This window comes from Nesoenas mayeri (genome assembly GCF_963082525.1).
Source record: "Nesoenas mayeri genome assembly, chromosome: 4".
Lineage (NCBI taxonomy): Eukaryota > Metazoa > Chordata > Aves > Columbiformes > Columbidae > Nesoenas > Nesoenas mayeri.
The window spans coordinates 33699818-33725022 of record NC_137540.1 but is presented as its reverse complement, the minus strand read 5'-3'; the positions used below and the strand labels follow the sequence as shown (position 1 = coordinate 33725022).

General features: G+C 36.0%; 1 protein-coding gene across 2 annotated transcripts in view; it reads right to left on the bottom strand.

Moving 5' to 3' along the window:
* Positions 1-25205, bottom strand: part of GRIA2 (glutamate ionotropic receptor AMPA type subunit 2) — a gene marked incomplete at both ends in the record, with an annotated part of 91112 nt that overhangs the window by 44307 nt on the left and 21600 nt on the right. For both annotated transcript variants that reach the window (XM_080344517.1, XM_080344518.1), the window contains 2 exons: positions 1660-1856; positions 5924-6163. In XM_080344517.1, coding sequence (XP_080200643.1) covers positions 1660-1856; positions 5924-6163 — 437 coding nt within the window. The remainder of the gene's footprint in view (positions 1-1659; positions 1857-5923; positions 6164-25205) is intronic.

Below are 25205 nucleotides of genomic sequence, written 5' to 3'. Positions count from 1 at the left end.
CAGTAAAAATGAGAGGTATCTAAGGGGTACAGAGAGTTCTTGTCTTTTAAAAGTGGTAAAAGGAAAAAACTGAAGAAACCTATAGTCAGACAAACATTCATATCAAGGAAGAGATTAAATGAATATAAAATACTTAATTTCAAAATCACCTGTAGAATAATAAATAAACAGCCAATATAGTCTTGCCAAGATCGAAATATGTCAAAGTAATTTCTTTCCTTTCTCTAACAGGATACTTAACCTAATAGATAATATGGAAACAGCAGGTGTGACATATCTTGAGTATAATAAGGCTTTTGTCCCATATGACATCATTACAAGCTCTTAACACAACATGCACAAGACTAAAAGTCACTTTAAGATAAGTGAACAACCGTTTGAAAAGCCACACAGAACCAGCTGAAGAGGACCTGTAAGTACTATTTCTCTTAAGTATTGCTCTACTCAGTACATTCCTTGACATGGATAACAAATAAGAAAATATTATTTTAAAAAAGCTACAGGTGATATGGAGGTTGCAAATGCTCTGAAGAACAAGATCAAATTCTAATTAATCGTGAAAATTAGGGTAAGAGTTTGTGGATATGAATTCCAAATAAAACAGATAAATACAATGCACTCCATGTAGGACACTGCTCATTGCCTGAGCCTCTCCAAAATGTAATGACCTTCATAAGAAAGAGTTACATAACAAGTCCTTCAAAAAAGCTTCAAACCAATATAACTACACTCTGATGATATATCCCTACAAATGTGCACAGTCTCACATGGTCAAGCTCGAGACAACAGGCAGCTATCCTTATAATTTTCCCTTGTGCTCTGAATGCATGAAAAGAAGATAGAGAGACAGTAAGACTTTCTTAGATGCTAGGACTGAAGAGGTGGATTTGAAAGTAAGACAACAATTTGAATAAGAGCACTGCGATGCTGTTGTAAAATAAATAAATAAATTAAATAAATAAATAAATAAATAAATATAAAAATCATTTTGGTAAATAATATACATGAAGGAGGAGAGAAGACATAATTTTCTGTTCTGTTTAAAACGCAGGAGGCCTTAGCTATGGAATACAGCATCTAATTTTGGTTAATACACTTTAAGAGGGAGCAAAATGAAGAGAGATCCAAGGACAGTACAAATGACAAAGAGCTTAGAAACATGAACTACGAAAGGAGTTAAATGGAAAAGAGAAGCTGTTGAAGCAGCCTTCCTAAGATGGAAAGTTTATTGGAAAAAGCAGTAGAAGCAGAAAACACTTCCTGGTTGTAAGGAGAACTAATTCCTACACATAATATAACTTTGTAATGCATCATCTACAATAGTGTATCAAACACATGTAATATGGTACACTACTAAGGTTGTGAAATAGCCTTAACAAGTTTGGTGGGTTTGTTTTGGTTTGGTTGGGTTTTGGGTTTCTTTTGTTTTTAATATAATCAGGATATAAAAGCATACGGAATAATCCAGATGAACAAAAGGAATGATCATAGGATTTGTAGGTTCACTTTCTGCCTGATATATATGTGGTCCTCAATACAAACCTGTCACTTCCAAATGACGCATAATAATTGCAAAATAGGAGCAAGAGAAATTAACTCATTACAATTACTTATAGAATACAGCTAACTAGTGTCACTGAAAAATGGAGAATAGCAAACCTGATCAACAATGTCGTTGACTTTATCGCGCTCACAGTCCAAAATCACTCGCCTTTCCTTTTTTACCTCTAGATCTTGAAACAGTGAACGGTAAGTTTCATCTTTCCTGTCATTGTTAATATTTCCTACATTGATAGCAGTCACTTGCCATTTCTTTTCCGCAGCAGAATCCAGCACAGCTTGCAATGTTGATAAGCCTAGTGAAGTTCAGAAGAAAACAGAAGATATGACTGATAAAGCTTTGGGAGTAACAAGCTTCTAGAATGTGATTTATGAGATTACTTATTTAAGATTTCCCTGTAACTCGTTTGACCTGTCACACATTGTTAGGACTCAGAAATGAAGATATGAGTGGGCCCATTCATTTCTTATTGCGTGAAATTTCTATTTACACTGCTGCAAGGAATCAGGCTAGAGCCTTGTAAGGACAACCTTTTGGTTTTGCTTCAACCTTCTTCGGCATGGGATTTTGCTGGTTTCACTGATCCACTGCTCAGATTCCACATGCTGGGAAAGAGGCCTTCTAGGAGAGAAGTTTTAGTTACAACAAGAGCATCAGCTGCTTATTACAAAATGCTATTGAATTGATTCTGTTCTGAATGCTTGAGCAATACTGTATTTAATCCCAGACCTCACCAAGGTCTACGGCAAAATTCCCATGTTCTGCAGTGATGCTAATGGAATTATTATTTCTGCTGGCTACAGTCATATCCATGATTATGAAAGAAGATGTGCTGAGACATATTTTTTCATATAGATAAGTAGGCTCCATGCTAACTCCTACAAACAGTCTACAGAAGTTTGCCTCCATTTTATCAACTGTTCCTGCTAGGAAGCTGTGATGTCTGTACAGATGCAATTGCCTACAACATATTGTAAAATCAATGAAGATTTTACTTAACTGGTTTTCCTGTTCAAGGATTAAATAATGGAGTACAGAAACATGAAAATTACTGCCAGAAATTAATTTCTGCTATACAACAAATACCGTTTTAACAGTTTCCAGCAGTACAGGAATTAGACTTGTTATGTTTAAATTCCCTCCAGAGAATGCTACATAATTCTAGAGAGCAATTTTAAGCATAGCAGATAGTATTATAGAAAAAAAGAAAATTAGACCTTCTCACAAGTCACTTGACATTTTTGCACATTCATCTCCCCTGAAACCACAGATCACCAGAAGTCATTTCTTTGAGACAAATTTCTGACTTGCTATGTAAAGGAAGCTCTAAGGAAGTTATAACTCTCATGAGAAATAATAGTGGTTATGCCCATAAACATAGAAAGTAGTGAGAATTAATTTGTCTCATAGTTTGTAAATACATAATTAAATTAAGATTGGCCAGTGTTTAGTAATTCAGTTTTATCAGTGAAAACAGTAACGACATAAAGCACTACGCAAGATTGGTGATCAGCAAAGGTAGAAAATGGCAGGCTTCCAAAAGCATAAATTCAGTTATTATCTCAAATAGTTCTGGTTTTCTATGTTGTGTTTCAAGAAGACTGAGATGAAGTTTTGTGTGTCATGCAATGAATATTTATTTTAAAATAATAGATAACTGCAGTCCAAGGGTACATATAGACTATTTATAACACGTTAAAGACAAATGGGGAGAACTTGTACTAAAAACAAGAGATAATAAATGTAAGCAAACTAAAAGATGTATGGGATATTTTAAAACATTAAAAAGCACCAAAATTAGTCTGTGCCTCAAAATAATACTTTAAATGATACTTTAAAATAATAATTAAAAAAACCCCACACACCAAAAAAATAAACCACTCCAAACTGAAACAGATACAATCCGAATCATTGTTTTAGATCTCACTTAGTAGATTTCAGGTCCTCCAATGTGTCTGTATGTTTCCTCTGAGCTAAACAAAACTCAGTTATGCATAAATTAATACAGACTATTAATGTTAATACTATCCATTACAAAGGTTTTCTATATCTTACTCCTCTGATCTTCCATTTTTCCTAGGGACTGCCTTTTCTTGGCATGCTCTCTACAGAGACGTTAAATGGCTGCCTGGATTTCTTGCTTTTTATAGGTGGCAGATTTTTCATTCCCATACAGTTTAGTTTATTCTGATAGCAATAACACATTGCAAAAGAATGCAAAACAAACAAACAAACAAAAGAAGTGTTCACAGAAATATTTGGTAATGGAAGGAGGACTCTGCAGAGGAGAAAACTCTAACAACTTCAGTTGCTTTTTTTGAACTGCAGAAAATCTTCTGTTTGGGAATCTCATGTGCCTGAACCTCTTCTGATCAGCATGAGACAAACTCTTAATTCAGTGATCTCTAAAAAGGAGGACTGAACAGAGACTGTAAATAAGCAATTCTTTTACAGACAGAATCCTCCAATAATGTCACTACTTTTTTCAAACCCCACTGTTCAGTGTGGGCAACACAGAAGAGGCAAGGAGGGGACAGGACACTAATCCACATCATATGAGAGCAAATGCGCTACCAAGCCAGTAATAACCTGGATATGCATATACTGAATGGCTCCACTTCTTATGGACAAGAATGAGATGTGAAATTGCCCTACACTTCAACCAGTCATCCTCTAACCCCAGAGGAGCTGTAAAAGTAGCAATAAATTATTCTTTTGGAATAAGTCAAACTAATTCCTATTAGCTTTCACAGCTTCCATGAAGAGTCAGTCTCTTTGACTATTTTTATTTCAGTGTTTAAGGTGGAAACTATTATATATCACTCCCTAAATATACATCACTGTCACTACATTAAAACTCACACAAAAGTGTTTATAGAAATTGTGGACGCTGTGTATTCAGGATTTGTCAGTGTTACTGACTACATACTGCTTGACTCTGCAGGTTAACCTTGTGCAATCAGTGGGAGCACTGAGGAGCAACAATTTACTCAGCATAAAGGTAGGAGTTTCATGCCTTGGAGCTTGTTACCACTGGGGTGCCTTGCCACAATTAAAACAAACACAGAAGAAAAAAAGGCATAATTAAAAGGTGATTACAAATAACAATTTCATGCTGTTATTCCTGGCCAGATTCAGGCAGTGCAGTTCAGAAAAACTAGGTGGTTTTCAGTATTTCCTAAACATAAATCACATGCAGGTCATGTACTGCACACTTGCGAGCTGATTGACCGAGTATTGGCTAAGCAAGTAGTTTTACCTCTGTGGATGTTTCTGATTTTAATGTGAATTTGAAAAGGATCTGAGAAATGGTCTTAGGGTTCATCATCCTACATACTACTCTCAGCGGCAACATACCAATTTTTAGTTTTGCTTAGTGATTACAACAATGATAAAGAACTGTCTTGAGGAGATCCCTTCAGCTTCTGAACAACATAATGTACAAAATGGCATCAGAATGCAGAGAATCTAATGTCATCTCATTATTCAATAAATCACGGTGTGGTACAACCATTATTTAAATCTAATGGCATCTCACCATTTCATGTGCATTTAATATTCAACTCTGGCCAATGAACGTGCAGGTGAGCCACAAAATAGCCTTTTTAAAGGGATTAGGAGAAGGTATGAATATAAAAAAGTTAGCCAAGGACTACTAAGTGAGGAGAACCTGAAGAGAGAATAACAATAATGGAATTCCAGAAGGGGCAGTCTGCTTCTTCTCAGAAAACCAATAAATATACCGCAATTTGCAATTGTTTTTTCCCAGTTCATAAACTATTACATTATTATAACTACAGCCATAAAAGGGCATAGGTCTTGAGAAGGCTGTACCACTGAGAAAATTGCTCACAATTATTTGGGTTTAACAACAACAACAACAACAAAAAAAATCTAAGCTCAACAGAGAGAGAAACTTGAGTATTTATCGAAAGCAGTCACCAAAGAAGCAGGGACTTTATCCAAGATTCTTGCTTGCTTGGTGCCCAACTATTGATTTTGCATATGTGGAGTGAACCTGAGGTAGTAGATTGCCCTTCATGCTCAGATAGCTTTTTTCTCTTTAGGTGTTTCTTTAAAAAAAAAGGAAAAACTTTTCATAGAACTGTTTTACAACACGTGATTAATCTCACATTGCTTATCAGCACATGCTTGCAATTCTATTAATACATACGTTAATAATTTCATTCTCATCTAAATAACTTTGTTTCTGTCCCAAACGCTCATTTCTAAATTTAAGCTTGCTCTCAGACTTGCTGCAGGTAAAGATTCCTTTCCTCATTTACTTTTCTAATACTAATTCAGCACTTCAATGAGATACATCTAGCAAAGAGCATGCAGATAAAAAGTAGCACATCTTACCTCTGTCACTGTCATACAAATATGCAAACTTGGTCCACTGATAGTATTCAATCAAGCTAAGAAGAGCTCCCTTGAGGTCAGGTCTCATCTGAATGACAAAGGGATGTGTTCCATCTGTTGGGAAGCTGGGAGTTATGAAGGAGACATGAAGAGTCCCACAGAACGACGTTATGGTATTTACAGACTTCTTGTCATAGAATCCAAAAATAGCAAAGACTCCTCTTGAAAACTGGGAGCAGACTACGAGGGAGAAAGAAAAACAATTATGTAGGAGAATTTAAAAAAAATATTGAAAATTCTATCATGCATATATTTATGGAAAATAATGCAATTGTCTGAACACATAAACACCATGTAAAAACAGTAATACTCTGCTATGAGGAATATTATTTGTTAGTATTATTAATCAGTAATATAAACCTTCCACTAGAAACAAGACCAACAAAAACCAGAGACATGACGTTCACATTTCTAGATAATTAATTCAGAAATAAAACTCGACAAATTATTCTTAAATTCTATTTATATTGTAAAGAATAGTGATGGAAGCATCAATGGCAAATGTAATTTATAAAATGAGTCATTATGACCACGAATAGTACTATTGAAATGAATTTTTTGTCATGTTAAAAATAAGTTGTTTCTGAAGTCGAGACTCACTGAGCAATTGCAAAATACCTTACATAACTTTCCATTTCAGGAGTATAAATCCAAAACTAGAAGCAAATCTATTAACAGCAGAAGAGTAAGGAGCTGATTGGCTTTAAAACCCTTTTCTTTCAATACATTATTTTAATTACTGCCTTGTAAGACTCAGCAAAACCTGGTCCTTCTGGATGACACTTGTGGCCATGCTGCAGAAAGAATAACCTCATAGGTGTAAATAACATGCTGATTATTCAGTTTAATTACTAGAGACAACTCAAGCCCATTGATGAACACTACTGATCACCACTCTTCCTGGGTTTTTCTCCTTGACACTGCAGACTATAGAAGTGCCTAAGTTCTAAAACCAGGGTACAATAAGGAAAAGTTAATCTCTGATTAATTATCATTTATCACCTATGCATTCTTTGTTTTGCACATTGTCACCCTGAATAAAAGACATCCTTCTAGCAAAAACAACGAGTCAGCCTCCTTGCAATCCTTGCTATACCTGACCTGCTTATAGATATAAATCACAGCGTAACTGAAGCTAATTTTCCCAGCTATTTGGTACACTAATCCTTGAATATAATTCACATAAGGGCATGACCCGTCCCAACAGATGGGACAGTGAACTCTATACACGACACGTGGGGAAGGTGTGATTGTAAAAGATCAAGAAGTCTGGACAAGTTCCGGGCCACGTCGAAGGGTCTCAGCTTTTCCTCTTTGTTTGCCGAGCTGGGCATATCAGAAGAAGGGGCTATGTGCCCTCCAGCACATGCTCCATCTCTGGTATCAGTCAGCTGACCTGATCTGTGCCTCGTTAGCTTGTCATTGATAGGTAAATTGCAGTTCCTCCTGTGCAGAACGTGTCATCTCCTGGCTGAACTAGTTTCTCCACAATGCTTTCAACCATGATCCTTATCAATACACAACAGGGCAAAAATAAGTTGACTCATTTTTAAAATCTCTCTGATTTGAATTAATATTAACAAAATATTTTCTCTTTTAAAGTTACATCTTTATTTTTTTTTTAAATAACATCCTCTTGTGGTATTAATTGCTATTCTCTTTTCATAGCTTTGCTTATTTATCTTTGCTACTACTGTCACTTCTCATACCCTAATTATTTCTATACTCCAATTAAAAGCACCTAAACAGTATGACTGAAATTCCAAATCTGCCAGTTTCAACAGTTATCACCTATTAACTTTAATTAGGTCAGAATTTCACCTCAGGTGAGAGAATACACGTGATTAACAAACTTGATGAATAATACTCCCCTTCATAAAAGGATGTTGCAGGTTTTCCAGGGCTAGGATAAAAGATAGTCAGACCTGTCCCAACTGCAAATCATTATGTAAAGTTCCAATATTTACCTCCAGTGTATTAAAGGTATAACACTGCTCATGTTGAACAAAGGTTTCTGAAAAAGGCTGCAAATTTTCTGAATAGCTTTTCTGTTTAAGTTACTGCAACTCCTTGTTCTATTCCAAATCACTATTGTCTCGGTGAGACAAAATCAACTCACTACCTCCCCACAGACTTATGAACGGCTGTTTCCCATCTGTGGCAAAGGCTAAATACTTTATGAACTTGCTGCAATAAAGGTGTTAATGTCTCACAATCCACCTTCAAAAATACACATTAAAATAAATCACCAGCTTACATTTGGATCCCTGGGCAAGAATTCCACAGAAGAGTACTGTGTGTGCTACTGGCCCACTTCTGTGATCTCCAGCATTAAACCATTTTAATGCTGCATGTAAGGTGACAGAGACAACAACAGTGTCATCCCAGGATCACTGAAACATGAAACAGTTTTATGCCAGTATTGCTGATTCCTAGGATGCTATCACAACTGCTGTCACACTTCCTGCTTTTCTTCAACCACCAGTCAATGGTTTCAGGCATAGACAACATAACACTGCCTACAACAGCCTACAACCAGGGCCAGCAGCCTCCATCAGAAAATTTGCGTACCATGGGTGATGCCTTCTCTAACAGAGAAAAGTCTGGCTCTTTGGAGCACTGTATTCCAGTTTCTGCCTCAGTTCCTTCCTGATCCTTCCTTTCCTGACACTGGAGAGATCTGGAACTGTCAGGTCTCAAGTAATCATCTTTGGGGTAATGAAGTTCAATCTGCCCATGCTGTTGGGAAGTTTTAGTTAAGGCTCTGTCCTGGCTCCTGAATTCATGTAACTTAATAGATCTCAACTTCCATTAAAAATAAACAAACAAAAATTCCCACTATACCTCTAAAAGATTAAACAAACCAACCAGTCAACACCCAACAAAGACAAAAAGGTCATCACAATTATTTGTGATGGCAAATAAAAAGAGCCCAGATTACTTATGCTAGGCTTCTAACATGAACTGAGGGCACATACTAGATCTGGCTGGGATGTCTTTCACTTTACACATAGCAGCCCGAACAACTGCTGTTCATTCAGACCAAACATCCTGACATGGAACAAACTCATACTACCTCTCCTCACTAGTTACTTACTGACTATTGACCACAGTTCTCTGAGATTAACATAGCTAATGGTTCTCCATTTAATAGTCTTTAAACCTGGAAAATCATTAGTCCTTACACGTATGTGCCATCTTCTGGGGAATATGGGTAAAGTTGGAACTTTTCTCTCCACTCCTGCACAGTAGAGACAAGTGCAAAGCACCACCACCACCTGGGCAAGTCAAGTCACTGCAGTTCTTGCTACTTAAAGGAGCTGCAGATTAAAAGCTGAATTACACATGCATGTACTCAATCCTGATAAACACTAAGATAAAAGCAAAATCATTTCATATTTGTAAAAATAATTAAGAAAACTGACATAGAGATATAAACTCTCATTTAATTCAAGCAGGGCCACCTGGATGTGAGATCAATACTCTTTCTAACACATATTGAAATTAAGGACATAACACACATTAGCAAATATTAAGCTATGTGGGTCAGTGAGATCAGTGTCACAGTTGTACACTGAAGAACCTCAGTGATGTGCTTTCCTCTGTGAAAGTCCTCTAAAGATAAGTGGGAGGGCACCGATGCCATGTAATATAAACTTGCTAAAAGTAATCATTTAGACTTTGTCTCAAGACAAATGCTTGCAATTGTTCTGGGACATTTGGTCTCTCAGGAGCAGCAGGGAAAAGAATGGATGGTATTTCCAAATACATAAGGGTGACCTCATAAATGTGCAGAAAGTGTAATTGTTTTTGGCAGGATTCCCACCCAGACTAAGTCAACAATCATGTTGTTATTGCTTGGAGACATCAGTTTTACAATGGTGAATCACAAGCTGTTCAGTTATTAGATTAAAAAAAATCATGATGATTAGGACTCATAAGCCATTGAAACATGAAAGATCTACTTTATTAAAGACATCAGAAGCAACTGCCAGCATTCATTTCTTCCAAGCTCTTCTACGTGAATTGCTTTTCTTTGGATTCATCTTGCCATTTCTAGAAATAATCAATGACCTACTTAGCAACATGAGGGCAAGGATATAGTAAGCTCATTTTGTGATCACTGTTCTAGAGAGACTCAGCTAGACTGGCTAATAACTGGGAATTCCAAGAAACAGGGTAAATAATTAAAGTTACCTGAGAAACAACGATTCCCGGAAGGTTTTGCTAGAGTTAAAGAATTAAGTATTTTATACTTGAATTCTCCTTGTTCTTCTACTAACATAGGCAAAAACCTAGTTTGCCCTTGTTTTCCAGAACACTAAAAATGTGACCAAGTCTTTTATTCCAAAAGTTAGGGCCCAGATTTGTTCAATAACAAAAATTAAGCTTAAGCAAGTAATAAGAAATAAGTGCCCTGTCAAAGGAGAGTCAAAACTACTTGCTTAATTATTAGCTCTTCTGTTGCTAACGACACTTATTTCTTCTTAGACTTTCTTTTTACCGTGATGCATTCACACCTTTCTTTCATACTTTCTTCATTTCACTATCCTGTTTTGTCAATGAACTCCATAGGCAGGTTAACCTCATGTTTAACTCTGTGGCTGTAACTGGTTCTCCAGAAACAAAGAAATAGAGCAACACGCATTCTTTGCCTCTCATCATACACAACATATTTCTGTGATGCATATCATCTTACACATAAGACTCAAAAAGTGCCAAATGAAGAGTATATTTGAAAATTCAAAATACAAAAATATCACAAATATGCTTAGCTTTATACAATGAAGTGATGCCATTTTAGGAATGACTGTTTCTTTTCATGGCATAAAATCACCTAGAAATAATTACATTTGAATACATATGCTTACGAACTATTCCTGATCAAGTCTTCCTAAGCCAAGATTTCCTTTCCAAAGGAAAAGTAATGAACCTAATAATTGTCTACATTCGCTGACAATTAAATAGGAAAAAGAAAATCAGCAAAATACCCACTTAACTTACCAAAACAAATATCTAATAGTACCTGCATACAGGTAAGTTTCCAAAAAGTATTATTATCTCTTTTAACACTCTTCTAACCTTTCTAAGTATTTCTGTATTTGATACTTAGTTTCTATCCAAAGACGAAAATTTAAAATGACTGAGAAAGTATCTGCCATCTAGTGCTTAGATTTTAAATGCTATCTATATTAATGTGGCTTTCTATGTTATCTTATTATTCTAATTTGGTTTTCTATGGTGGTAACAAAATTATTTTAATATTAACATACAGAAATAAGTCCTCAGTGCATGTTATTTATTCACACCTTATCGAATAATCATTCTTTTACATCTAAGAGAAAGAAAATACTGCAGAAGTGTAAAGAAAGAGTCAATCACTGCCTCTGTAAAAGAGGACCAAAACACAAAGGAAACAATCATTGGTCTGAAAAGTCGATAGATGAGATGGAAGCAGCCAGGAACAAAACACAGAAACCAAATGCCCAGTTGGTAATTTCAGCTTCTGAAAGGCAACATTAAGAACAAGCAGACAGTAGAAAGGAACCACAAACAATGATGGAACAAAAGTAGAAAAAATAAACAAGAACCACAGCTGCCAAAAGAATTCACTTATGATTGAAACTGCACCCATGAGAAAACCATTATGAAAATAAAAAACAATATGAATTGCTTACAAAACCATTAAGAAAATTGCAGCAGAGCAAAAAGTATATTGTATACACTTATATAGCATAAAGAATTTTTTTTTTTTTGTAGTAATGTTACATATCATCTGTATGGTCTATTTTAACTATTCAGACTATACTATTACCTTCAAGATGTGAGGGGTAAACTTCTCTTCAGGAAGTCCATCCTAAGCATTATTTAGAACCATCAAGGAGTATGTATTTAAACAGCACAACTTGAGATGAAGTTACTTTATCTAGGGGCATGGTAGGCTAACTAGAATTGGGAAAAAAGGTTCCCTAAGGCTCAAAGAAGAGCTTAATAACCAAAAGATAAGACAATGGACCAAAGCTTCATGCTATGTATGATTCAGTAAAACAAAGACACATACACCAAATAAATAGCTGGCATTTTTAAGTCCCAAGAAATCCTTTACCAAAGCTGAGAGACAAATCAGTAAGAATTAAAGCATCAATGGCAATCAGAACTAAAAATGGGCTATACTTCTGTATAACGAAACACTCAATTGCCTTCCCCTTTGTCTCTTTTTGCAATTTTTAATTACAACACCACTATATGTGAATTTTTATCTTATTTTAATCATTGAAGAAAATGTGCATGCCTGGAATTAAAGCCTCTCAATACTGATCTAAACTGTGTATTTTCCTCTTTCCAAACTGTGCATATATATATATATATATATATATATATATATAAAATATTGAGCTCAAACACAAAACCAAATAATGAAATAGACCTCATAAACACTTCAGTGATGAATTACTCACATGTACACTCAGCGTTAAAACACAAAACACGACTTAGAGCAACAGCCAGGCAGGTAGCAAACAAACAATCTGTAACATGGAGGGAGCCTCAGTTTTGAGCAGAGACAACTAGAGAAATTCTCACAGCCTCAGAGAGGGAAGAAAACAAAATTTAAATCCTGAGGCTGGAATGTTTTTTTTTGAGGACAATTATGGTGGAGCAGGTACAAAGGAAGTTTCTTCCACCTTTTCTAGCAGAAATGTGGTCTCCAGTTATTGCCATAACCTGAGCTATTTGTTCAGAGATCATGTGACTGAATGGAACTTCCCACACTATGTAATTAGAAAAAGTGGCTTTGATCATTGGGCAAAATTAGACTCAAAACCTGGGTTGCTGCAGTACAAAACAAGCTCAAAGATCAGAGGAGTAACATATTAATCTCTTTCAACCAGTCAATCATACTTCACACTGAGACAAGAAACTTTGTACCAATATGGGATATGTTAAGCAAGTAGAAAAAAGCTTTCAAGAAGTTAGGGGCCATCTGTTAGGAAAGTACATGATGATACGACAGAGCTTCTCTCTATGCTAAGGCTGCAATAATGAACGTGGTAAATAAACATCATGTTCAGATAGAAACAACAGGTCAGAAAAACAATCTGTTTCAATGACAGTTGCATTCAATTACATATTGCTTGGCTGTGTACTGTAAGCATTTGAAAACCCTTTTCATTGCTAGGACAATTACCATGATGAGAAAAAAATCATGGTAAACTCCACTGAAAGCACCATATTAAAACAATTATGCTTTTACAAATAAAACAAGATTCCTGTAATAAAATGAAAATGCAATGCAAGTCTGCTCACGAAAAAAAAAATGCCCATATTACACACAAATCTGACACAGCTCTTCCCAGAACTGTTAGGATCCTAGCGTATTTGTCTAAATCGCCAGTACTGCCAGTTGAAGGAGATATAATGCTTTCTGAACCCTGAATCTGGTGACCTGATAACTCTGTTAAAGAACAGAAATATAACTTCATCTTGTCTCCAAAAATCTGTTGTCTTTAAAATCAGGACATTCTTCAGGAAGCTCCTCTTACCTGCCTCCTTTCTTTGTCTCTCCACGCCTGTCCAAATAAAAACTATGCTATTTCCATTTAATTACATACAATTTATTTCATTGATTTCCTTTACAACTAAGAGCTCACCTTTCAAATCTGCCTATCTGGCTTTCTGACTGTGTTTGCATCTTTCCCAACAATTACAGCCTTCCAGTTACACAGACTTGTGAGTGGCCAACAAAGTATTACCTCCTAGATGCAGAAGGAGGTAATCAAATCTAAGAAGAGATTGCCGGCTTTTCAGAGCCATGCTGCAGGTCATGGAGAAATTAGCTCTTTCAGGGCAAGGCTCTTAGTTTGTGCAATCAGCATAACTCCGCTGAATTTAACAGAGCAAATATAATTTATCCCAACTAAAAAATATGGTTCTCCATTTTTAGCGTGAGCATTTTCACAAACTTTTCAAACCAGAAATATAATATACAATGGAACACGCATCTCCTCTTCCTTTTCATCACTATTGCTGGAAGCATCCCTTTTCTACATTTCATTAAACTAATCATCTTCTCATTCCTAAGAAAATGTCATTGTGTTAAACTGTGCATTTGAAAACTTGTAAAAGGATTTGGAAATGGGTAATATTATCTTGGTACATACAACTATTTTTTGTTAAAATGTTGTCAGAATGTGGTTCAATTTATGAAACTTGTTTTTCTTTTCTTAACCTAGAAGGGCCAACAATCACTCACGAACAGATTTTCTAACACTGCGTGAGAACACCTTATACCACCTATTACGAAAGGAAATATAGTTTCAGCACTGACTTTCTCTATTAAAAGAGTAGGGACAAGCAGGAGAAAAGACTCTCAGGTTGACTTTTAAAAATACTAAAAAAAAAAAAATGGAATAAACCTTAAGGAAACCACTATAAGTAATAAAGAGGATTTCCTGAGGCAGAGAAAGTACAGCAGAAAATATGTAAGTGATCTGTTACTCTCAGAAGACTTCATACTACACTTTTAAAGGAACAAAATGTTATTTTCCAACTGGTCATTTGTGACCTGCCATACACATTACTCTCAGAGCCAGATCTTTAGTCCTAGACATTTATTTCTTACATATCTCTCTCTGAAATGATGCAACTGGGAGTCTACTTCATTCACCCAACACAGTCCAGCCCATACCTTGTCACTTCAGCGCAGCTAGCACTGTAGCACACAGCTGTACTGACATGACCTGTCACACTTATCCTAAGGTCTCAGTCCTTCCAGATGCCTTAACCTGATTTTAAAATACATCATCTAACTAAAAATTTTGGCATAAACATGACTCTGCAGAGAGAAATATCTCACACAAACTAATGATTAAATGCAACAATGAGCAAGACAAGAGACCTCAGTTCCCTACACTGTCTTGGGTCTAACAGCTTCTGCCTCTCATAGGAAAAATGACGAGTCTCTTCCACCTGCAACAGCTTCCACCCAGCATTGGTCCAACCCAAACCACTGACACACAGCAAAGCATGGTTTATACTCACGTGGTAGCTTTTTAGGCTGCACTTCCAGACAGAGTCTAATTTCCTATAATGTCTTATGGATTTATTATATTAATTGGGATAATCAGCTGTTAATCTAATTGCTAGGCTTTATTTGTATTTAGAAATGGTCTAATATATCACACACCTTCCTATCTGCATGTCCTATTTTTCAATGATTGTAGAAACAACAGAAATGTTATTTATTTGTGAGGTATTCAAATAAGATTCAATAAAGTTTATTAGTAATACAAATCAGAAATGCAGTAAAATCCCCTTAATTAGGGCACCCTAGTGAACAGCTTATTGTCCTGATTATATGACTTTTTTAATTAAGAGAAGAAGTTATTCAAAAACAAAACAACATGGAGAGTTTCAAAATGATAAAGTAAAATGAGCACTCACGAGCACAGGGAGAAAATTTATATTCCTTGCCTCTCCTTTGTTAGCTCCTTTAACTTGATGCATTTCAAAACACATTAAAAGTTTCTAACGTTTTAGCTCCTATCTAGGAAAATTCAGTTTGGCACTGGTAGAATACATTCTGGTTAAACAAAACTTACAAAGATGTTGTAAGGCATATCATTGCTACTTACTTGATTATCAAAGCAATGATTCATCCTTCAAAGCAGAAAATATTACAATATATGCTTCACTGTGACAGAAATTACAGTTTCAGATTTTTTCCTCCTGTGTTCAGATCTCACAGGAGTAGGGCTAATTTGCTTATGTCAAGTTTTACTCTGTATAACCTCTACATCTTGCCTATATTACCCAAGCTAATTTGAGTATCTACATTGTCCTGCATGCTCTGTATAGACATGCACATAGACTACATCAAACTAAAACCAAAATCATTTATAGAGGAAACCTGTCTAACATTTGAAACAGTGTGAAAACATGTTCCCACTCAGCATTGTGATAGTATCTGAGGGTTACAGTTTCTGGGCCTTTAAGTTCTCTACAGCCAACCTCCTGTTATATTACATATGCTCTCTCACTGTATAAAAATTTTGCAGAGGCTTAGAGGATTACTAGATTGGGCTTTATAAAGATATGCCATTCAGCCATCCTAACGGCTGTTTCTGTGGTGAGACCAAGGAATCCCACACCCACACATAAAAAAAAAAAAAAAAAAAGAAGACATTTTATGGCCTTACAGTTTCAAACCTCTTCCTTTTGCTGATCAAAGTAGATCTCAATGTCAGGAAACTGCTGTGCATATAAGATCAATAACTCAGGGCGGGGGAGAGGCAGGTGGGGTGTGAAAATGAGCTTTATTACCATAAGGATTTGTTTTTACACTTTAAAACTCTATTATAATTTAACTGAGATAAACAAACACTTAAATATTTACCAACACTATTCATTAAATATTTAGTAAACTTGCTTTAGTAAAGCAAACAAAGCTTTGCAATTTCCCTTGCAAATAGCTACCTGAAACTGACCCTCTTTATTAAGAGCTTCTGGCCAAAATACTGATCTTTTCCAGGCACGTTTTCATCACAGAAATGAAAATCCTCTTCTCCTTTGTATCAAATATGAGAAAAAACTGCAGGTTCAGAGAGATGCATCAACTTAAAGCCCTAGGAGCACATCTGTAGGATGGAGAGTTCATATTGAAGATTGAATATATGGGTTTCAGGGGGTTTACTTTGGGCTAATTTTACTTTACTTTAGTCATCCCCATGGACTAAATGCCCACTAGCAGTTTGAGTGCACTGGTGGAACTCCAGAAACACATCTTCCAGTTGAGTTTAATTCAAAAAGAATGTGTTCGTTGTGCTCCTAAACCACTCCACGATGAGAATCAAGCAGAAGAATCAGGGTTCATTAGGAAGTTTTCTTAAAAAAAAACATTCTTAATCCAAATGGAATCATTCAGGTGGAGGCATCCATGCATTTTCAGCAGGTATGAAAAAACATATTTCCATTTGGAGTAAAGCAAAATTTGATGTGATGGAATATCACTAGAACTGGTTATGTTGGGCTCTGTAAATTTAGTGTCAATTGAGTATTTCGGGTTCTTTCACTGACAACATTCTAAAAAGGAGTTTACTCCAAGAACAGAAGTATTAAGCCTCAAGTCTTCTTTAGCTCTCTGGTCTTAAGAGGCACATATTTTTCACATTGATATATGATATCTTACACACACACACAAAAAAATCTGTCTACCCATGTTGACATCTTGCACATTCCTACCATTAGTGTCTGGTTCGGTGTTTTGTTTGAAATCCTAATTGACTGAAACAATCCTAAATGCATCAATTCCCAAAGAAATATTGCCTCTCTTCCCTCCTGTTGTTTTTAAAAACTCATGACTTTCAACCAAGCGTCATCATTTGAGTGTCTGTTTAATGAAGTGAACACCAGGTACTGGCAAAATACAGTAAATCATGCTGTAGATCTTGTCGACTGATCTGTTATACTTACAAGTGGCTATTTAAAATTTGTAGCACAAGCCACAGGAGCAGTTGCTGTGCATTGCAGAGAGAGTAGTACAGTCTTGAATAATGGGACTTCAGAGCTATAAAAGACAACTGAGCTCCTGAAGTTTAAAAAATTACCGTGCCTCAGCCCTACTAACATCCTGTGTTACTTTTGACAAATCAAACTGGTTTTATTTGTAGACTGAAAATATTTTTACCTCCTCATAGAAATATTAGGATGATAAAGTTTTGAATGACAAAGGTATTATTCTTTCATTGATGGAGACCACAAATTTCACAGCTAAAAAACAACAGCTTTATCAACATCCGAAGTTCAAGTTAAACAGCCAAGACTTTTTGTTCTATCCTAATACTGAAGGGAAGAATATGCTTTCTAGTGTTTCTTTCCTACTTGAAATTCAGTAGCTATTACAAATTTTGGATAAGACAGTTGGACAGTTGGATGTTTGCTTCTTTTGGTATTTTTCCATAGTTTGAACATGAAACCACACTTAGATTATTCCAAATGAGGATTATTAAAATATTATTTCTCTCTATAAGCCACGCTTACTGTATTTGATGGAAATGCTGCCTATATTACGATAAGTTTGTTCAGTATCTAGTATCTCATACTGCTTGCCCAGAGTAATCAGTTTTTGCACATACAGCATTCTAATGCATCCAGCATCAGGCTTTCAAAATAGCTTCTATAAATACACCTGACCAGCATGTAATGCAACAAAACACAGCATTTTGGAGCATATGGCATGCAAAGCAATGAGGTGAAGGGCATGCCTAAATCTCAGCTGAGGCATACCACCTAGCTTGTTCTGTAACACTTATTTAACCATATGGCTCATCCTAGGTGGCAAGCCACCATCAAAGCATAGGTGTGTATTCTCTCACTTGAATTCATGACCCACATGACAAAAAGCTGAAATCAGCTCTTCTAATCACATATTCAATCCATTGTATAAACTTATTTAGTGTTTACTACAAGAAAGAAACAGAAATTCCATATAACACCTGTGTATGACAAAATACTGAATTACAGGGAGTACTGTTTAAAAACATTTCCCTTTGGAGAACAAGTCTTGATCTAAAGCTCATTGACAGTGATGTAAACCCCAGAACAAGGATGATGCATTTAAAATGACAGATTTACAGTGTCTGACCAAGAGCTTCAACTTCCTCTGATACAAAGCCATCAGTATGGACTCAGTCTCTCATATATTCTGGCTCGCTTGTCAGTGAAGCGGACCTGAAAATTTCAGCTTGCAGGTTTTCTCCAGTCTTGGCTCTTCCAAGGTTCTTATCCCACAACTGTTCCATGTGTGAACTAGATCCTCTCCATTAACACAGTCTTTGTGCCTTGCTTTCCACCTGGCTACATGCTATCTGTTCCAAGAAGTCTTCTAAGCTTATTAGGCTTCTTCCCCTAAAAGACCACAAATCAACAGAAAGGCTTCTGTATTTCAGCCAAACACTGCCAGTTTCTTACAGTATCACAGGTACTCTCTAATGTTTCATAAATCAGAGAAGGCTCAAACAGATAAAGACTTTTTTTGCTGCTCTCTATCTTAAGGCAAGCTAGAAATGTTGTCCATCATCCAGCTGAACCTATTGCATAAACTAGTACTGGGATTTTTTTTTTCTCCCAGTTCTTTCACCTTTTCATCAAGCATCCCTTTTTGGAGATACTGTGAAGCTCCTTGCCCTGAAAATGAGAAGTGCCTCGGTTCATCCTCTATGAAACACAGAAAACAGATAAAGCCTATTTCAGAGTTGTCCTGAACAGAGTTGACGTTTCAGTACCTGAAATTATCACTGGAAATATTTGCAAGAGCCACCATTTTATTATGCAAACATATGAAATACAGTAACAGCTTAATCTTATTCTCATCGGAATGATTGGAAATTTTGCTATTTACTGAAACAGGAAGCAGATCAAACACAAGAAGTTCAATAATGCAAGCTCGCTCACCATTGTGCAAATAGCACTTGATTAATTCAAGGTACCACTGTAACGTACAGAACGGCTCTGTGCAGGAAAAAGTGAAGCCTCACTCTCCACAGGGCTGGAAAACATTTCTACCCCAGAAACCCTGGGAACAATTCTACCATTGTGCCTCACTTTGCAAGTGCTGGTCAAAGAGCTACAGGATGGGGCTCTGTGCCCAACACACCCTAATCCTTCAGGGCTCAAGTCCCCACACAACTCACCACCTTCCAGATACCCAAGTAAATCCCACTGAAATTCTGGTTCTCCACACTGAAAGCGATGACTATGCAGCTATGAGTTTACATCGTCAGGCAGAGCAATTCCATCCACAGATATATTTGTTTTTAATGAATACAGAAAAAAGTTGCATTTTTATGGTCTTTAGCTTTACCAAGATATTTTATGTAACAGCGAGAATGATTTTTTTTTTAGACAACCATAAATAACAGGGGATATAATGAACATTTTGCTGCTATCTTCTGTCAAATAAATGCTAGTCAAATACCTCATCAACCCTTACTATGGAGACAGACTGCCAGAATGGTAGAGAAATTTTGAACCTTTATAAGACACTCTAACCATATGTCTTGATCAATTTATATGCAGATCCCTTCCCTCAGCAGAACTTTTTTGCACCAACTGTTAGCCCATATTGTTGAACTGAAGCCAGTACAACTGGCATGAATACAGGAACTGTTCCCTTCTAATTTGAACGGTGATAAAAATGCAAATCAAATAGAAGTATATTTTATAGCAGCATGCAAGTTTTACATGTAGCTGGCAGATAATTAAAAAGATGTATTACAAAAAAAGTATATTAAAAAAATTACAAGAATTAAAGACCAAAAATTATAGTCAACTGATTGCAAATGTAAATATAAATCATATAGTCCCTTAAAAGTTGACATGAAAAAGAAGAAGGGGGAAAAAAAAATGAAGGAAGAAAACCAAAGGCTGCTGAAGTCAGAAATAAGGCACAACTTCCCCTCCTTTTCTGCTTAATACAGTATCCTGAGGCTTGAAGTCACCACCTTATATTGTCTTGGAAGGCATTTAAGTAGAAAGCTGTGCCAAGAACAATTGTGGACAATTATGCTATCCTAACACAAAAATCAGGTTTGTTTTCATGACTATTAAATCTGTATGCAATGCATAAGATACGTGTTTTGTATATTTAAAAGACAAGTGAAAAATATTTGCAAAGGGACTACTTTTTATTTGTTTTTAATTACTTAGGTAATTCTGGCATATACTAAAACAATGCAGATATATTGTTCATTATATAGATTATGATTTCAAAGAAAGTATGCATTTTTTGTGCTTAAAAATACAAAATATTTTATATTCCTTTTGTTACTAGTTTAAAAAAGGTAGAATGTGCTGTAAAATATGACAGTTAGAGACTTAGCCTGAAATTAAAGAATTATTTGCTGTAAGTCAGTCCAATTACATAAGCTTTCAGAGAAAAATAATATTGTATTCCACACAATGCCAAAACAGATTAATAACCCTCAGTGTAAAATAAATATTCAGAACAATATGGAGCAGGGATACAACATAAAAGGCTAAGCTACACTGTTGATGGCAAAAGGTTTAACCTGCTTCACATAAATATGGGAGATAAATGTGGTTTTTTATGTAACTACTCACAGCTTTCCTTCACAAATTCAAATGACAACCATGAAAGTCAAATTTTGAGCAAGCATGTATAAGTACCTTAGGCAAAGGATATCTCAAACTTTATTTATCTTTTATGTAAAAATGTGACTTGGTCTGTGTTTATCACACATACTCCATTAAAAAGCTTACTGTCTCAGATTCATTTTGGGGGATACCAACTCAGACTGTGAAACTGCATTAAAATGATGATTTAAAGAACGATTTATTCAAAGAATGGTGGAATAGTTAATTTTCTTTCACTTTCAACTTCTTAGTTTGCCTTTTTTATTTTTTCATTACTTTCTATTATTACCATGGTAGCACTGCAGAAAGTGTTGAGTTCTAAGCTGTCCATACAGACAACTTCTTGATTGGATTCAAAAAACTTCCTACTAGTTTTATACAAAATCACAGCAGCAGAGATGACTTAAGATTGCAAAAATCTTCTCAGCTAAGTCATCCTTCTTCCAGGGCAGGACCATGTTTCTGACCCACTGGCATCTCCTAGTAGACAATTGCACCAATCATGAAGGAGTCTCATGCCCACCATGGGAGCTAAGCAATTAAAGCTGTAACATTAAATGACAAAGTGCATTAAAATTCTCTTTAGGCTCTAACATAGAAATGAAGGGGGTTAAGTTCACCGGAGCATGCCCTTGTTGGGAGGTTTTAAAATACACATTAACTTTATGACTTTTGCTAAGCCATACTAATTTTCATGGGGTATGTCTGCATAGGCAAGCTCAGAGTTTCAATCACTGCAAAAAGAAAGTCTTTTAACCTGCACATTATCATTAATGGATGCCAAGCTGCAGTTACTGCACAGTATCAGCAACACCTTTTACAAGGTGGGCTTTTATGTTTAAGCCCTCAGTAGCATTTCATAGAGAGGTATTTGGAAAAAAAAAAATCCCCTTGCCAGTACCTTAAAATAACGGGTACCTTTAAAAAAAAAACAACTCTAAGAACGTGTATTTATAGAGCTATTACCAGCACAAATTGTACCCGAATTAATAACACTCTTTTGATTACTACAGCACGACTCTCATGTGAACACAGTTATTCTGGAATACTCTGCAAGAAATAAAGCCTTCACTACAAGTAAAAAAAAAAACCAGCCAAAATATTCGAATTGCTTTCAAAGGCTGTAATAAAGGCCAAACAGTCATTATACTAATTAGTGGACTAAAAGTTAAATCAATACAGTATAGCGTAGATCAAAGAAGGTTTGTGCCCTAATGTTCTCACAGCTGACTGTACAAAATTCTATGTGTTCTGTTTTTTTCAGTACCATTAGATGTACGTTATACTTATCTCATTCCACAGTGTGAGGATGTCTATGACAAGAGTGAGTGAGCTAATATAACTTTCTATAAATAAAGAAGAAGCCAGAAAAGGCAAAACTTTTAATTGCAAGTGGAAAGCAGGAGGCAGATGAAACAAGAAAGAAAGGAAAAAAAAAAAGAAAAAGAAAAAGAAAGAGAAGAAATAATTTCTGTGAAAGGTAAAGGCAAAGTCAGGAAAAAGCAGCTGCAAAATAGTAACTGGAAAAGTGTGATTTATTCAGTAAAAGGACTTCATTGCACAGCCCTTGCTGTTTTCTTATGCCAAACAGCTTATCCATTGAAGGTGTCCCTTTTCTCTTTTGGTACTATAGCTAGAAATAATGCTGTGTCATTGCTGACAAGCTGCTGTTCTCAGAGGTGTTCTTCAACTCAAAGTCCTACATACACTACTTTCCTGTCTCCCTTTAACATGGCATAACCTCAACCACTCCCAGTTTCAGCACCAAAGGTTGCATAGTCCTACAATTCTTTGTCCCTTGAATGGTTAAACACATTGGCAAATGGCATTTGTAATTACCTGAAACTGTGCAGAACTTGTACTATTTGGTACTAATATAATATCAAGCACAAGGAAGTAGCATCTCTGCTTTGCAATACAGGAAAAGACTAGCCTGCATCATGATGTCACACTAGCAGATTAAGTGGGGCACCCACATCAGAGAGACTTCCCTTCATGTTAAAAGGCCTGGAATATGTCATTGGAAAATCAGTTCTATTTAACTAATGTAATGACAGTAGTGAACCACCATTACTATAATAAACGATATAATCTTCAGTGGAGAATCATCTTCTATGCATGGCACATTTCAGTCTATTTTAATAAAAATGGAAGCATTGTTGAGTGGTTTAGCTGAGTGGCTTCAGTGGAAAAAAAAAAAATCGTATGTGTACTGGGAATAGAATTAAGATCGAGAAGAGCAAGTATTTCAGGAAAGCCTATCTACCCGTGATCTGATCCCTTGTAATAAGTTCACATAAGGTACTAAATGCTCAATCCAAATACTGGCAGGTCAGTCAGAGGAGAAAAGCAATCTTTTTTCATGGTCCTTTGGGAAGACAGGGCTTGCCGTGAATTTGGTGCTTTCTGGTATATTGCCTATACTCAAAAAAAAAAAACCAAACGTATTACCTACTTAAAGGACCTACAGAAACTGAAATCATTGTGAATGATAGCCTAGTGCATGACAGTCTCACAAAGGAACCCATCAAAGCTCTTTACATCCCAGCTCACAAGTTGTGAGTTGGCAGAGTATGCCAGCTTTTACCAAACCACAGCAAAATGTAGATCACTTTTGAGTTTTGAGCAAGCTAATGACAAAAAGAGGCCATTAGGTCAGATGAAAGCAGTGTGAAAGCAGAAAGCAGCTAAGGGCATCAACCCTGTTAAATAGCATAAGAAATGTTAAACTCCCTGTCAAGATTTTTATCTACATGAGCAGAAATTTGCAATGAGTCTACAAAAACTACAAAACTGAGAAAAGGAAAAGGAGAGCAATGACTAGTCTTGACTAGTGTCCTCAACACAATTTTCCAAAATGTAAAGACTGTATCACCCTTTAATCCAAAGTGAAATATTACAATGACAGTAAGGATATAGCATCAAACGCTACCTCACAACAAGACCTTAGGGCAGCATACTTACAGATAGAAACTCCAGGGACATATGCATTGAGAAAACGAACACCAATGCAGCAACATTATACTCAGATTTAAAATAGAAGTATCCATTGCTTCATTGTCTGACATTCTATTAGTATGCATGTGGCAGCACCGCAACATTTCTACTGATCGTCTTCTTGGCAAACCACTAGCTTCTTCAATGCCAAGACTTCAGTACATGATCTTAGAGATATAAATGTATGACCTTAAAGCAAAATATATTCTGGAGAGAAATTCCTGTGTGAGATGTTCAGTCACTCAATTTTCTAGACAGACCAAATGCAAAGAGAAAAAAGCTATGGAGATGTGTACTTGCTATTACAAAATACCTGCTGGCATCTGAAAATAAACCAGCAGAAAAACAGAATAAATGAGGCTCTCTCAAGGAAAATCTGTCCAAATATTCTGGAACATATGGGTAACTGATCTATTTAAATCTAGAGGAAATCAATGACCGTCGATTTAGGTAGCTGATTAAAGTAATTTAACAGGTGCACCTTCTGCTCCTCTTTCACATATCACCATCACAGGGTGAATTCTGACCATTGGGTCAAGATTATGTGGAATATATTCATAGCTTTAAGAGGGAAAAGCTTAACAATTAAAGCACCTATTGCTGATGTGATACCCAGGAACACAGAATTGACACATGTAATTCAAGCCCAATTACAAAGAGTAATACTAAGAGGATGGGATTGGTTGTTGGTTTTTTTTCATCTCTCTATTCTGTTTTACAGCCTGCTCTGTCTTTAGTGATCCTTGTGAAACTTTTAAAGTAGCTTCTTTTTAAAGAGGAGGAAGTAAAAATTAATTTCCCTAAAACAGAATTATTATTGGTGGAGGTTTAACATTGGGTTTGTTGAGTCTAAAAATGGCACTCGAATTAGCAGAAGACAGCTTGAATTTGTATTCTCTCATCTTAGCCTATCATTTCTTTATAGATTACAAAGTATTTCTTTCCTTTGTCTCTCTACACACAGGAACCTACTACCCTTCACATCACTATCTCACCTGAATGAATTAAATTTTATTTTAATCTAGTCTATTAGATATTGTATCACATCAGGATCATCCAGGAAACACAAATCTCA